At 33.2% G+C, this 15,147-nt stretch overlaps 2 protein-coding genes across 4 annotated transcripts; both read right to left on the bottom strand.

The window, feature by feature from the left end:
- Nucleotides 1–1,181: 1,181 nt before the first annotated feature.
- LOC110823722 (smr (Small MutS Related) domain-containing protein) lies at nucleotides 1,182–8,550 on the bottom strand. 2 transcript variants are annotated; one of them, XM_022054185.2, is made up of 11 exons: nucleotides 7,573–8,546; nucleotides 6,287–6,312; nucleotides 5,447–5,569; nucleotides 4,711–4,796; nucleotides 3,530–3,762; nucleotides 3,313–3,389; nucleotides 3,156–3,212; nucleotides 2,564–2,631; nucleotides 2,366–2,472; nucleotides 2,142–2,212; nucleotides 1,182–1,651 (listed from the first exon to the last, which is right to left on the bottom strand). In XM_022054185.2, the coding sequence occupies exons 1-11, from the start codon at nucleotides 8,204–8,206 to the stop codon at nucleotides 1,529–1,531; spliced, it is 1,605 nt and encodes a 534-aa protein (XP_021909877.1). In that variant the 5' UTR covers nucleotides 8,207–8,546; the 3' UTR covers nucleotides 1,182–1,528. The 2 variants fall into 2 exon arrangements, with proteins under 2 accessions (XP_021909877.1, XP_021909886.1); XM_022054194.2 differs by lacking the exon at nucleotides 1,182–1,651 and adding an exon at nucleotides 1,756–2,032 and having other exon boundaries at nucleotides 7,573–8,550.
- Nucleotides 8,551–9,801: 1,251 nt separating this feature from the next.
- On the bottom strand, nucleotides 9,802–12,873 carry MIK (pfkB-like carbohydrate kinase family protein). Of its 2 annotated transcripts, none has more exons than XM_022054235.2 (2): nucleotides 11,667–12,873; nucleotides 9,802–10,547 (listed from the first exon to the last, which is right to left on the bottom strand). In XM_022054235.2, the coding sequence occupies exons 1-2, from the start codon at nucleotides 12,537–12,539 to the stop codon at nucleotides 10,257–10,259; spliced, it is 1,164 nt and encodes a 387-aa protein (XP_021909927.1). In that variant the 5' UTR covers nucleotides 12,540–12,873; the 3' UTR covers nucleotides 9,802–10,256. The 2 variants fall into 2 exon arrangements, with proteins under 2 accessions (XP_021909927.1, XP_021909935.1); XM_022054243.2 differs by having other exon boundaries at nucleotides 9,802–10,544; nucleotides 11,667–12,872.
- Between the last annotated feature and the right edge of the window lie 2,274 nt (nucleotides 12,874–15,147).

The raw sequence follows: 15,147 nt of genomic DNA on the forward strand, positions 1-15,147 counted from the left end.
TTTAGCCTGGGTTTGATTTGCTGCGCCTGAGATGCTTGGATATTTTTGGATCCGGGTGGGCCAGGTATAGATAATTTATATTTTTACTTGGGGAATAAAAATATTAAAAATATAAATATCTCCCACCAACCTTGACAAAGACAGCTGTCAGCTTTGGGTTCAGTTTCGTACAACTTTTGATTGAATCCCGTGTCACCACTTACGGCCAGTGATTGCATTAGTATGAGAAATTAAATTAATTAATAAATTGTAAATAAACTAATTTTAAATTTTATAATTTAATATTAAAGGTTTCTTAATAAATTATTTTGTTTACCATTACATTAAACAAACGTGGGTCATATTAATTATATTAATTTCTTTTTACATCCAGATGTCAATAATCAAAAGTTGAAAAAAGTTGGTCTGCAGTATATGGTTTGATAGGAATTGTATTTTTGTTATATATTTTTATTTATTAATTATTTCTATCATTAGTTTTTATATATTATTTAATTTATGAATTTCTATATTATTTTAAAAAATAGATAGAAAATTTTTAATATTATTTTCTGATTCAGTTTGCTTTAGAAAATGAGAAGAATTTTTGTATAATAGATAGAACTTTAGTTTTCTATTTTTTGCCAATTATATTTTTACTCTTTATAGTGTATCTTATAACTTCTTAACAATTTGGCAATATGCGATTTAGTATTGTCATTATACTTAATTATTACTATTATCTTATAATTTTTTATTTCTCCTTATTTTTACTCGAAATCACTTTTAAGTTTTTATTTATTATTGCTTAAGAATTTAAAATGATTAAGACTAACAAAATAATCTAAAATGATAAAAAAGAAAATCAAAAGTATTACATCACTGTCCAAAACTATAAACGTTAAGCTAAATAGATGGGACGTTGGAATGCACTAAAACTTATGACACAATCTTGTAGATATTGAACCGAGAAACAGAAAAAAATAAAAAAATAAAAAAAAATAAAAAAAAAATTCAATCACTTCCATCTTTTGTATGGTCCATTAAACTTGTATTGCATTCATCATTTCCCCTGCTTTTAGTATATTGTACGACTCATTTGCAAGGCTTAAAGAGGTCAAAAAGATATATATATATATATATATAGATATATACATATATTTCTTTAAATGACGGCCGCAAGAACAGAATTACTTCACAAGTTCTCGAAAAAAAACAAATAAGCCATTAAAATGTTTGAGTTAAATATATACATTCTACTATGTATGCATTTGTCATTACTGATAAATTACATTTTCCGTCGGAGGGTACAAGCTATGGCATACCAACGGAACTAACTCAGCTATCATTAGCTTAAAGGCTGTGCTTCTTCTAATCTAAACTGCCACCTACCTAATCTGAAAAGTTTAAAAAAAACTACATGAAAATATCAACATCTGAAATTTGTCCTCATACACTATCTATGTGCTGAGTTGAGTTCCCAGTGAAAGTTACCCAGTGTGCATTTTAATGCGAAACCCGTAAGAAGGTTTATTTTACAACAGCACAATTACTCGGTGTCACTCTCAGAATCTAGAAAACTAAACTCCCTATATCTGTCAACGTTTATTAGTAGTGTTCCTCGGTTCTCTTCACTCCATTTGATACCTTCCTGATCCAAAAGTTTAATCACCTGAATGCAACAAGATGAAAAGATACCATATTATGGAAGCCCGAAAAAAGAAATCCAAATTAACTTTGAACCCATTGGAAGGAGTAGCAAGATCGAGTGCAAAGTGATCCAAATGTCATGAATTATTGCAAGACAGATTTAAAAAGGCAGGTCAATGCCAGGTATGCACAGGAATGAGAAAGATATATGCAAGTCTATTTTTTAACAGAACCAGGATATAACTAAAGCAACAGTCCTGATAAAACTATCCACTGTTATTTACACGGGTCTTTCACATTGCCGAATCCCATTTCTTTTGAGTTTCTCCAGCTAGCGCTAAAAAATGTTGCCTTTTGGATGTTAAGGTTTGAGGTTGGATCCAAAAAATCTGGCCCAGTATGCCTTCACCATAGAAGTTAAAGTTCTAAACTTATTTTTGAGATGTGTCTCAAGTTTTATACATTAACATACAAGAAGAAATTGATCAGGGTAGAATGAGAAGGATCCATACCGATTGTTTAACTTTTGACCTTCCGAGCCCTTTTGAACCACATCCTGTGATAACCCTCAGGGTTTGAACCGCTGGGCCAAACCAACACAAGCAAATTAAAGGAATGAAACAAGACAAGCTTGCTCAAAATAGAGAAGAAAACAACAAATCCATATACCCAACGCATTTATACACACACCAATTTAAACACACAACAAAAGAAGAGCAGTCAGCCAAGTTCTTACAAGGAACATATGATCCAAGTATAAGGTGCATTTTCAAAATCTTCATTGCTTGTTTGACATGTTGACCATGCAAATCAATTGTTATAACATTTTCTATGCCCCTGTTTCTGCACACAATACTTGTTATACGTTAGTTAATAACATCATAGTTGAAGAAAAACAAAATGGAAAATCTCATTTGGGGTCCAATTAACTAACCTAGCTTTAAATATATTATGGCTCGCCCTCTCATCAGCCTTCCAAGCCAACTTATTCTCTGTCTTCCCCTAAAAAATGGCAAAATATCAAGTCATCATTTCCCATAAGAAGCATCTGAGCCGAATGAAGCCTAAAGCTGAATGCTGATCTGAATAACCCAAAAAACCCCAAAAAAATATGGCCCAACCATCTATATCATACAACCTTTCATGACAGACTTACTCGAGCTGGAAGAATATATCAAAACAGAACAAGTTAATGAAAAAATGGAAACGTCCAAGGGAGAAACTTTCCAAGGAAGGCCAGAGACAATATACATATCTTCTTTAATCTTTTTACTCTAAAAGTTAAGCTGTGAAATGCAAAATATTCATCCACCATTTTGGTTTTTGAACCGGAGATTTGTTTTTAATCAATCTAGAGATAATATTTGTCAACCACTAATGCAAAAACCATATTTGTCCATTCATCTGTAGAAAGCTTCACTGATTTCAAAACAAAAAATTGCACCTTGAAATTACATAGAGAACTAGTTCAAAACGGATTTACAAGGAAAAACACTTATTTCAACACTTTTCCATGAAGAGCAAACCTGGTCAGAAAGGTAAGCTGCATATCCCTGTTCTCCATTTGAATGTGCTCTTGCAGCCTGCAGAAGAATTTGACATTCATGTCATATAAAGGCAACAACAATTGACACTGAAAAGATGAAGTTACCAATACCACACAAGCTGCTAAAAAGTTCTTACCTTTCGATAGTATGACCTCATTGAACCCCAGTGCTGATTTGCAGTCTTTCTAAATGCATGATATTCGTCACCCTTCACTACAATTCCAAATGAATTTGTTAACAACAAAATTGAAGATACAAATGAATGCCTAATGATCATTCAGAAATAGAAAACAGATAGAGCTAAAGGGACTAAAGATATCCAAACCATGCATTAAGAAATTGATGCTAAGTACCATATGTATCCTGTTCAAGTTCTGCAACACTAGAAGTATAAACATCAAAACCAGGTCCCAGTGATTGCATTTTCTTTGCTACATTTCTCCAGTCCATTTTGTCAGGTTCTCGTTCTGTACTTCGAGGTAGGTTAAATAAAGATTCCAACACCTTTAGGGGAAGATTTGACTCTCTACTTCTTGGGCTAGTTGGAGATGGAGCCTCCGAAGTAGTAAGAACCTTCAAATAGTCCCTAACATGTAAAATCGCTAAAGCATTTAAGATTCCTTTTCAAAATTTTACTTCTCAACTTTAAGGAGACTGACACTGTAATTATTCCCTTGTAACATTATGACATGAAAAGGGGACACATAGTAAACATTCTTGGGAATATCACCTCTGACTCCCCCAGGACCAATTTGGCTTATGGAAAAAAAAATTACTAGAAAAAGAGATTAGTGGAGAATCTAGATTGCTAAGAATATGATTATAGAAAATATATAATTATTGTATTTGATTGATAAATGCTTATGAGATTTTATTTCTGAAAAAAAAAATGAATATTTATGAGATCACCTAGAATTTCAATAGTTGTGTTTGGTTTGTCAAAATATAATACTAGAAAATAGAAGATATTTACAGTATATTTTAATCTTGAAGTCTACTTATCCGGCATAATATCAGATAACCACCACAACTGTTGATGGACCAGCTTCTTTCGCACCTCCTAGGGTAAACTCTCTTATATTGACGAAATCTTACTCAGTGATGTTACAAAGCTTCTAGAACCAAACAAAGGAAAAGGAGATTAAGAATCCACATCGCTAGGACTACATTATGAATTTCTTAGAGAAGTTTCCATTACACATAATTTGAATAAACAATCCTCTGGTGAGTTATATTGACCAATACAAATTATCTATGCAGTGTTGTATCCTACAAATAATTGAGATTGTCAGCACGAGGAAATGGGGATTTATACATAGTTATTATCCGAAGGTCAGGTTGCAACTCTAACCAAGACTTGAAATATTATGGTTGATATATAGCCACCGGTTCCCTAGAAGACTGGTTGAAACTGATCTTATTGGCCAAAGACATAATAATACCATGTGTTCCGTAACATTATCCCAATGCATTAAGAATCCAAATAAGTTCTAAAGATAAACATAAACAAGAAAATGTCAGTCAAACGGGTTACCTGTCACCACCATTCATAGACCATTTACTGTCCTGAAGTTTGCTTTCAGAGAAATGGGTCACACAATTTGATGGTCTATCTTCCAACTGATAAAGAAATTATACCCATCACTATATTTAAAGCAAGGCAGATAACCAAAACAACTTACTCTTAAGGAATTTTTTTTCTTAAAAAAGAAGAAGAAAAGAAACAGTCAAAATAAAAAATTTAGAACTCTAATCAGCTGCAGTAGATGTGAACACAACACTGAGAAATGATAAGAAAACATCCCATCCAGTACAATTAACACTGAGTCCTACCCATCAAAATCATCTGAAATTGGAAGTTCCCAGAAGATGTAGAAATTGACAGTCTAGACATGATTCAGCAACCCAACAACCGAAAAAGATCAAGAAAGAAAAAACTAAATTAATACAGACACTCTATGGCCTCTGACATAATATTTAAGATCTAAACGATTTGAATAAGATAATATAATAAGAGAACACATTGAAAAAATTAAAAAACCAATGGCCAGAAGCAGAAATCAGCAGGCTAAAATAGAAAAGGGAAAAAATCTATCTTGAGAAGTTGACAAGCTAAGGGATATAGTGGCCTTAAGGAAGATGTAGAATCACCATTAGATGGGGAAATTATCAACAGGATAATAGGCATTAAATGTCAGTAGAAATTTGGAAAAATGATCCAGAAAAAATCACACAGATTCAAGTTGAAAAAAACAGATGGTATCTCTTACATTGTCTCCATTTTCAGTGTTGAATCTTTTATCTTTTTTATAATTTAAAGAATCACTGAGGCATCTTCCATTCACGGACTGCTCAGAAGAGGTAGCGGACAAGTCAAGCAATACATCCAATGCCTGGAAAATAATAGAGTTTATATTAAATAATATTATCTTAGTGAAAATGGGAAATGATAAATAGACACAGAGAACAAAATGATGAGAGCTAAAAAACCATTCCTTCAAATTATGAATGTGCAACCCTGTGTCGTAGTGCATGTGTATCCTTTGCTCTTTAAATTTTAATACCTAATTAAACACCACTACCATCATTTTGACAGCAAGCTTTTCGAAAATGCACAATGCCATCATCTTGGAGTATAGAAATACAAATCCTAGATGCATGCTTCCAACATCAACAAAATCAAACAATTCTGAGATCACGGCTCATCAAACAAGCTTTTGCCCACAATGCCATCATCTTGGAGTATAGAAATACAAATCCTAGATGCATGCTTCCAACATCAACAAAATCAAACAATTCTGAGATCACGGCTCAACAAACAAGTGAATCATATAAATGTAAGGGAACACCCAACACATCTAAAACTTAATGACACCATGAAAATGATCCAAACATATGTCAAAACTTCTTGATATCTTATTAAAGATAATATTCATCTAACCATGGAAATTGGAAGTTCATATACAACAAAGTTAACTACACGCAGAAATAGTCACACATTAATGACTATCTGTGGACATTGTAATCTTTGCCTGGAAATATCTAGTAATAAGCCATTATGAAAGAAAATTAACGTGAAATAGATGAGGAGTCTTTTGTCTAAAAAGTACCTTGTAAAAGTTGTACCCACATTGACCTGGAAAAAGAAAAACTTTTAAGTCATGCAATAAGCAATGAAGAGTTATCTTTGCACAAACAGCCTTGCACTATTATCAGTAACATCAGATTAATGCTTAAGAAAAAAAAATAAAACAAAATGCATACAAGACATGGTAACTCATCATAAGCCAATGAAATCTACTACAAAAATCTTCCAGCAAAGAAGTTGGGTTTAATGCCATGATCTAGCACCAACTAGAATATAACATCAATTGCAATATAATATCAATTAGAAAGTATTGATACCCGATATATTAGATCTGAAATATCAAAAGACATTGATATAGAGAGATGAAATTTCTGAAACAGTTGGGTTTGATAACATAGCCTATTTGTGTACCCCTATTTTCAGGAATTATTTCAATCTTAAGTCGTAAATCCCTTTTGTTCCCAATAATGTAATCTACTAGTTCTTTATCATGGACTCCTTGACACAATCCAACCAAGAGTGCAACACACAGCTTTTTTTTTTTAATCCAAAAGAAATCACTAAATTTGGACCCCATACTTATCCATAGTAATATCGTTCACTATGAGACTAGAGAAACCTCTACCTATCTTTCAAATACCAAATATCCTTAGAAGCCTTTTTCCTCCTAAATGCAATTAGTAATCATAAAACTTGATGCAAAAAATTATTTCAAAAAAAAAAAAACTCGGTGCAAAAAATAGAATGACCTGAACAAGTGACATGCTGAATTTGCTTCACAAGACAAGAAGAATACTTAGTTCAGATTCCAATATACCATTTAAAAGAAAGACCAGCCAGAAGCAGAGAACTCAATCAACTCTTTATTCACTCTAACAGTGAAAATACATATTAGCTCTTCACCAGCCAGTTATCAACCAATCAAACTCAGTGGTCTACTTATTTTCCCTCGTAATATGGCAGCAAAATACACTTACGGCAATTCAATTCTCCATATTGCCAATATTTGTACACCTTACACAAGTTGGATCTTCTTCCTAAGTAAGCATTATGCATGACGAAACTTCGACGCTCAACTATTTCACATGTCGGCCATGTTATCCACCAACAAGTTCGTCCTCACCTCAAGCATGTCTCGCTCAATTCTCATAGAATCAGACTAATTTCTCGTCATAATTGAAAACAAGAAAGCTCAAGCATTCACAATATTCAAGAAACTTGGAAGTTCAAAACACCCCCGAAATTTTACAATCACAACAAAATTGAGAAAAATCAAACGGGAAAAAAACCAAAGGAGAAGACACTGACAGAGAACATCTTTGACAACGGCCATGCTAAGCTCGCAATCGTCGCCCAGCATTGAGTACAAAAGCTGCTCCGTCCCCTCTCTGTCCAAAATCTCTTCTCCATTACCATCAAGACCCTTAAATTTTGCTGGCGAATACTGCTTTCTAGGTCCGGACCTTACATACTCCTTCCCCAACATGGTTGACACCATTCCCGTGGTCGCTACCACTCTCTTTTGCTGGTTCCTTCTGAAGCCTCTCCCAGGCACTGCGTTTTCTATGCATCCCGTCTCCATAAACCCCTCGCTCGAGATCGATCCCGGTCCGGAACCAGAGCTGGATCGCGAATCCGGCCCGGAAAACCCGCTCGAAACCGAATCCTCCCCGTTCTCCACCAAATTGAATAAAATCTCCGCGGCTTTTTCCGGATCGCCGTTAGCTTCCCGGCAAGCAGCAGTTGCTTCCTCCAGAGAAGCCGAAGCAAACGCCTCAATTAACGAACAATTCACATTGTCTTCCCTTATTTCCAGCCCCTCTCGCCCCTTAATCCCTTCTTCCTCATTTTTCCCGCCATGCAGCGTCCCGTTCAGGGCCAGCTGATTCGAAGCTCGTGACCGCCTCTTCTTCTTCTTCTTCTGGTGGTTCGCGCGCGTCATGTGACACACTGATCGATCGATTGATTGACTGACTGATTGATCGATGACGGGGCCTACCGCTATTCAACGGAGACCAAGAATTCTGTTGGGTTTTGGGAAAGGGAAACCCTAGATTTTAGATAGGGAAGATTCAAACGAGACAAGAATCGAGAGAAGATCTGGAATTTCGGAGATGAAAAATTGCAGAATGTACTGAAAATAACCAGTGGAGGAGGAAGACGAAGGTTTACCATTTATATTGGACTCTCAGAAGAAATTATAGTTCTTGTAGGAATCGAGATCCCATCGTCTTTATGGCAATTTGCCAACTGCACGGTTGGACGGCTGGATTCGGATAACGACCGGGGGTAGGTGGACGGATCCACCGTTCACGCGCTTAGATAGGAAAGTAGCAGCCATGCTTTAAAAAATTATAATTAATATTTTTATTTTTTATTTAAAAAAAATATGAAGGTTAAATCAAATTGTAATCCGGCATGTGCGTTTATTAAAAGGTTAATTATTTTGTTTATTATGAGATTTATTACGTAATTATTAATTTTAAATATGATCTAACTATTTATTAAACTACATAAATTCATAATCAAATAGAATTTGAAAAAGTGATAAAGAAACTTCTTTAATTTATTTTAAAATAATTTAATTATGAATTAAAAAAAACTCTCTTTAAAATATGAAATTTTAATAATAAAATTATTTAATATAATTAAAATATTAAATTCCGACTCTTATCATCTACTTTTTACGAATCTTGTTTATATGTATTAATTCTCTTGATTGATAAAATATTATTTGCGTTGACCAAAAAAAAAAAAAGAAGGTAATATTGACTTACTTCACAATCACAAATATTATAAAAATTGTGTGGAGTGATTTTGCGTTCCTTATACTTGAAGGGTGAGGTACTATAGCATGTATAACTCCGTGTGTGTATACATATATATATATATATATATATGTATGTACTATATGTCATTTATATTTCTATATATTATTTTGGTATAATTCTTTTTTTTATCAACTTTTCATATCCTTTAGGGAAGATTCTTTTGACGTCAATTTTAGTAAGACTCTTAAAATTATTTATTAAAATTAAACTGAATATTATATCTATCAAACTGAATAATATTTGACAATTAAAAAAATACCCTTACAATTATGTTGAAGATAATTGTATTTCTTAAAAGAATAATTTTCTAATATAACATAATGTATATGCTGAAAATTAAAAACAAAAAAAAAAAAAAAAAAAAACTCCAATGATATTCATGAAAACTCTTTTTTATTTAATTATGAAAAAGTAGTGTTTATATTTTTTTCTGGCCCAGACTCACCATGCACAAATATCAAACATGATCAAGGAAATAGACGACGGAGATGTTGGATACGTGGGAATGAAAATCTCCACAACTTTACGCACGCAATTGATCCCACAAAAATGTCAACCAGAAACCACTTTTAATACCTAATGTTCATTTGGGTACACCAATCAATTTGGTTACTAAACACTTGTCGATACGTGGGAATGAAGATCTCTGCAATATGTTAAAACTTTGATCTGTTGTTTCCAAGTGCAAGAAAAATACCACGCGTGGTAGCAGCATAAAGACATTCCGCCTGCACTGATTTCTCATATTATTTACTGACCAAACAACGCAAAAGTGATTGATTCCATTAAACCCATAAATAACATTGTCAATTTCTGACATACCCACGTTACTTAAACCTATCTCCCACAAATCTCTCCACACGACTACTCTTCCCGTTTTCGATTTGTCACTATAACCTATCTATTCGGAGACAACTCCGAAGGTGCTCATATTAGTTCGTTATATCTGTAAGCTGCTGCCCTGCAAATCAATAATCAGCAGGCTTCTTCTGGCTTCTATCTTTTTGCTTGTATACAAGAGAAGGGAGAGGTAACTATGATTAGCAGGCTTCTCAGGCTTCTTGAATCTGCCTATGATTTCCTATTCTGGGGCTGTAACTTATTTATTACATAAAGAACAAAATGAAAAGAGAGGAAGACTGCGTTACAATTCTAAACGTGTTACTGTTTGCCATCAACTGTGCGGATTGGTTCCTCATAAACTGGGTTGATTAAGCGTTTTGGCTGCCCAATGAACTGTGGAAGTGTACCCTGCTCTACTGCTTTCGAAGATGGTGGTGTATCCCACTGGCAATCTTGGTCGGAGCATGAGGATTTTAGCTTTGCTGCACCAAGAGAAGTGTGGAACTGTTCATGACCTACTAACTCCTTAAGCTTTAACTCATCATATCTTCTTTCTCCAAAGCATATGCATTGTGCCTTCCTTCTCTGCACCTCATCCTTAATCATCTGCTACACGATTTTTTTTAAGGAAAAAAGAAAAAGAGCAAGAGGTAAGTACAGAGCCACTCTCCAAAAGAAACATTAACAAGCAACCATAAATTAATTCAAGTGATGCACATGAACTTGAGCACGACAAAAGGGAGAAAAATCAAGTAAAACGGATCTGGGTTAAAATTGCAGATGTAACTGTATCTTTGCTTAGTAGCAATGTCTATGTTTCTTTTTGTTTTTTGGAAAATAAAAGACAGGTGCTTCTTTCCCATTTGCAAATCAAAATATCTAAATCGAACCTCTTTAATTTAAAGAACATCCTAAAGTTTCATTTGTATGATACTTAAAGAATCTGTAACTCATCTTAAAAACATTACAGCGTCAGTAGAAGATGATGATCAAGAAACCAATAACTTATCCAACACATATCAAGATTTAGTTCCACGAGTCCTCCAAATAATATTTTAGTTCGTATGAAGCCCTTTTTTTCTCAGATAAAAACCTCTTGTTGGCGTCTAAGAAGCAAGTGGTACAAAATCAAGCCGCAAATAATCACAAATATTAAGCTTTCTTTTCCTAAAAAAACAAAAATATAGTACCATATCTGATGCAAATATGGCTTTATTGTAAAACACTGCACTGCCATAAAGATAGCTACCCAGGATTTTCTTTTCTTTACCATCACTATTTCTATTCTTAACAATCCTCATGTATAGTGGCTACACCTCACCCCATATTCTTAACAAAAATTTAGTTGTTCAAGCACCATCAAATCCTATCCTCTCTGGTTCTGTCCACTCCCCCACCCCATACTCATCGTAGATGTCATGAACATAACCTAAAAAGATTTTTAAAACATTTTCTTTCTAAACTATGTTTTCCCATTAATCCCTCTAAACTACGCTAAATGGCTGAAGTGCTTAAAAGCTCTAAGAGTGAGTTTGGTATAAAATTCAATTTCATGAAATAGGAAGAAGACTACAATTTTGAATGAAGATAATGAGAATAACATCTTAGTTCCATCAATTCTATGCCTAATCCAAGTTAGATGTTCTACAGGAGAAAATACAAATAGATGCTTGACGAATTGAGTATGCGCCACAGCTAAAACGAAAATTGCCATTTCCAGAAACAAACCTGAAAAAATTTGAAATCAAACTTGGGCAGTCCAATCTGTTCAACAGTAAGCGAACCAAAGAGATTCCCCAACAATGCAGCGTCGGGCACGGCTAAACCCTGCACCAGACCCGCCACAAACCCGCCGAGAAAACTATCTCCAGCACCCGTTGGATCCACTTGGTTGGCCTCGAATGGCGCAATCTGCAATTCCCCGTCCTTGGAAAACAACTTGCATCCTTCCTTCCCGTTCGTCACCACAACACAACACAGCCTCCTTACCTCCTCAACATTCAGGAACAGAGCCTCGTCGGAGGACGCTTTCAAGAATCCAATTCGCGGCAAGAGATGATAGAACCCGCTTTCCTTCAACCCGAGAAGCTTCACTGTACCGTCATCTTCATCAAAAACTCGAATCAGAGCCTGAATATCAACAAACACCACATCGCAAATCTCAACCATTCTCTCAAGCGTCTCGGGTAGAATCTCACCGCCCACGCCGACGGCCATCCCGAAATCGAACCTCCCCTCCGGAAGATCCACAGGCGCAATCGGGTCGCACGCGCAGACTCGTTTAAGGACCCGATCTTGGTGCCCATTTCCGACCAAACCCAGATCGAAATACGCCTCGAAAACCGTCGTTCTTGAAGTGGGTATCACGATTGGGACATTATTAACCGCGTACTTGAAATCCTTCCCGACTTTCGAGGTTAAACTGGACGAAACAGAGAGACCATTGAGCACGTTGGCGATAAAAGCGACGGCACCGCCGAGTGTTTCGGCCACGGCGGAGCCGTCCTGTATCAGAACATCGTGGCAATAGTTTCCCACAATCAAAACCCGGTTAATCGGGCTATGCTGCGGCGGTGAATTTCTTACGGAAGTAACCACCATGGAACCTTTTGGGAAGAACGCTAACAGGAAAGAAATTTGGAGTGGCGGGTCTTGATATCATTGACTATGGAAAAAACGAAGTTTAAGGATTGGAAAGATTCATCGAAAGAAAAAGGGGGAGAGAAGAGAGAGACGTGGTAAAAGCGACAAAATTTGTATGGGTTTCGTGTTTTTGCGAGAGAGTAAGAAGGTGTCCAGATGGAGAGCGCGCGCCAGAGAGAGATTTGTTGTGTGTGAATCGTTGCTGGCACTTTGAATTGCGAACCCTGAGAAGGGGATGGATTGCTGCCATCAAATCTCAATATCCCTTCCCCTTTCGTAATTTTGTTTTTTTTCAGTTTTCAGAAAACTAAATAGCAAGATAATATATAAATAATAATAATAATAATTATTATTATTATTATCACGAACTTTTGAACTTTTTTCTTTTAGAATAATTATAGTTTGATTTTTCAAATTGTGTTTTGTTGAAAAAATTCTCATATTTTTTTAACAAAATCTATTACAGCTTAAATTTAATTATAATATAATATATTACTCAATAATAAATAAATAATATATTAATTTGTTGATCATAAATTAAATTAAACAATTACTAAAGTAATTACTTTTTTTTTATATTTTAAAATCAACCAAAGACTTCAAAAAAAAAAAACTCAATTCTATCTAATTATATTCTTCAGAAGTCGTCAAAGTTGAATATATTCCATGATGATAGATTTAAACAAAGTCAAAAATATTTAAAGCTAAGGAAATATGATACCTATCACATGAACACCTCAACAAATGGATGGTATTAAAGATACCATCTTTAAAATAGAACTTTAATTTGATGTATAGAATTTTTTTTTTTTTTAAATTTCGATTAGTTGGACCCAATTTTTTGATTCATTGCACGATTTACAATTTTTTTAAAAAGCATATAGTAATTTATTTTTTATTGAATTATTAATTAATACATTTAAAATCCCAAATTAATTTAACAATACTAATATTTAATTCTGAATTCACATCAAGAACAGACCCAAAAAAAATTGCTTTCTTTGTCCAAGCATGGTCCAGGGACGAAATAAATGTCCACCCATAAATTTATCAACTGGGCTCGAGTGACCACGCCTTGGGGATGTTACGACCCAGTCCATTTAACTCATTTCTTTGTACAACGTAAATTCCAATTACAATTAAAAGTTCACAAATATTATATATATATATATATATATATATACAATGATACTTATATCATTGGTATTATTTGGTCACCGCTCATATTAATATGAGTTAGAGATTTTGTGTGCATGTTTCTAATTATTATTGCTTTAAAGATACCACAACATCTATGTTTTTGTTTTTGTTTTTATAATATAGTTTTTAAAAATATGATATGTTTGAATGATATACGATCAAATTTGAATAATAATAAGTAATATAAACAATCATCCATCTGGGTTACATGATAAATACGTATATAATACTAATAATAAAAGTTGACAGAAAAAAATATTAGTGAAATACTATTTTAAAAATATAAAATCTATTTATGTATAATTTTAATATTTCGAAATTTGTTGTGCTAAGTTATTAATTAATGTACTGTTCTCATTTATAAATTATTTGTATTATTTTATAATCAGTGTATACATATTGTCTAATTAATAAATATATTTATTTTTTATTGAAAAAAACATACCACAGAAATAAAGGTGGCGACTAGGGAAAGAGATTGATATATCGATATATTTGTTCTTAATGTACAATATATATATATATATATATATATCATGACCCAACGTGCGTATTTGTGTCTATAACACAAACATATATATATATATATATATATAGCCAGGCACAAAATAGAAACAAACTAAGAAAATTCGAGGAAGCTACTTGCCACTGATGCAATCGCCTTATCTTCTTTCAAGAACAAATTAAACCATATAACTGGGAAGGTATACCGATCACACATATAGTGTTAATTGTTTTTCTTTTTATAACATAAAGTTATAATTATTATCTATAATCTAAAGCTATTTCCTATTTGGATTTTTATTTTTTTAATTTTTTTCCGATGATAACGTAGATATGTACATGTATCGTTTTCTTGGATAATAATACTTAAAAAAAAAAAAATTTGTCATTCTTAACAAAAATATAAAAATTTATACTTCAAAAAAAATATATAAAATAAAATAATTCTCGTTATTAAAAATTACATAATATTTATCATAATAATTTTATATTTTTATGAAAAAATATGTATATTATTTTCTATATATATTAACTTTACACGTACGTGGATCATGTGATTTAATTTAATTAATTGCTTTTAAATTTAAAGTAAAATGTGAGAAGTTTGTAAATATAATATATACAGTAATATTTATTATAATTTGAAGTAATTTTTATATCTTTATGAAAAAATATATATATTATTTTCAATACATATTAACTTTATAGGTATGTGAATTATGTGATTTAATATAGTTAATTGCTTTTAAATTTAAAGTAATATTTGTCTGATGTACCATATCTAACAAATATGATATCAGTTAGGGTTTCGTAAACTTCTATTTATTTTTATCCTAAACTTAAGAGAAAGAAAAACAAGTAA

The sequence above is a fragment of the Carica papaya genome, chromosome 2 (genome assembly GCF_054855325.1).
Source record: "Carica papaya isolate Zhongbai chromosome 2, ASM5485532v1, whole genome shotgun sequence".
In the NCBI taxonomy this organism is placed as follows: Eukaryota; Viridiplantae; Streptophyta; class Magnoliopsida; order Brassicales; family Caricaceae; genus Carica; species Carica papaya.

Coding starts and splice junctions, on each gene's coding strand:
- LOC110823722 (XM_022054185.2), bottom strand. CDS start 8,206: ATGACGCGCGCGAACCACCAGAAGAAGAAGAAGAAGAGGCGGTCACGA. Junction 4,797..5,446: donor ACACTGAAAATGGAGACAAT/GTAAGAGATACC, acceptor TTTCTTTATCAG/TTGGAAGATAGACCATCAAA. Junction 3,213..3,312: donor TGAGGTCATACTATCGAAAG/GTAAGAACTTTT, acceptor ATTCTTCTGCAG/GCTGCAAGAGCACATTCAAA.
- MIK (XM_022054235.2), bottom strand. CDS start 12,539: ATGGTGGTTACTTCCGTAAGAAATTCACCGCCGCAGCATAGCCCGATT. Junction 10,548..11,666: donor TTGATTTCAAATTTTTTCAG/GTTTGTTTCTGG, acceptor AAAATCGTGTAG/CAGATGATTAAGGATGAGGT.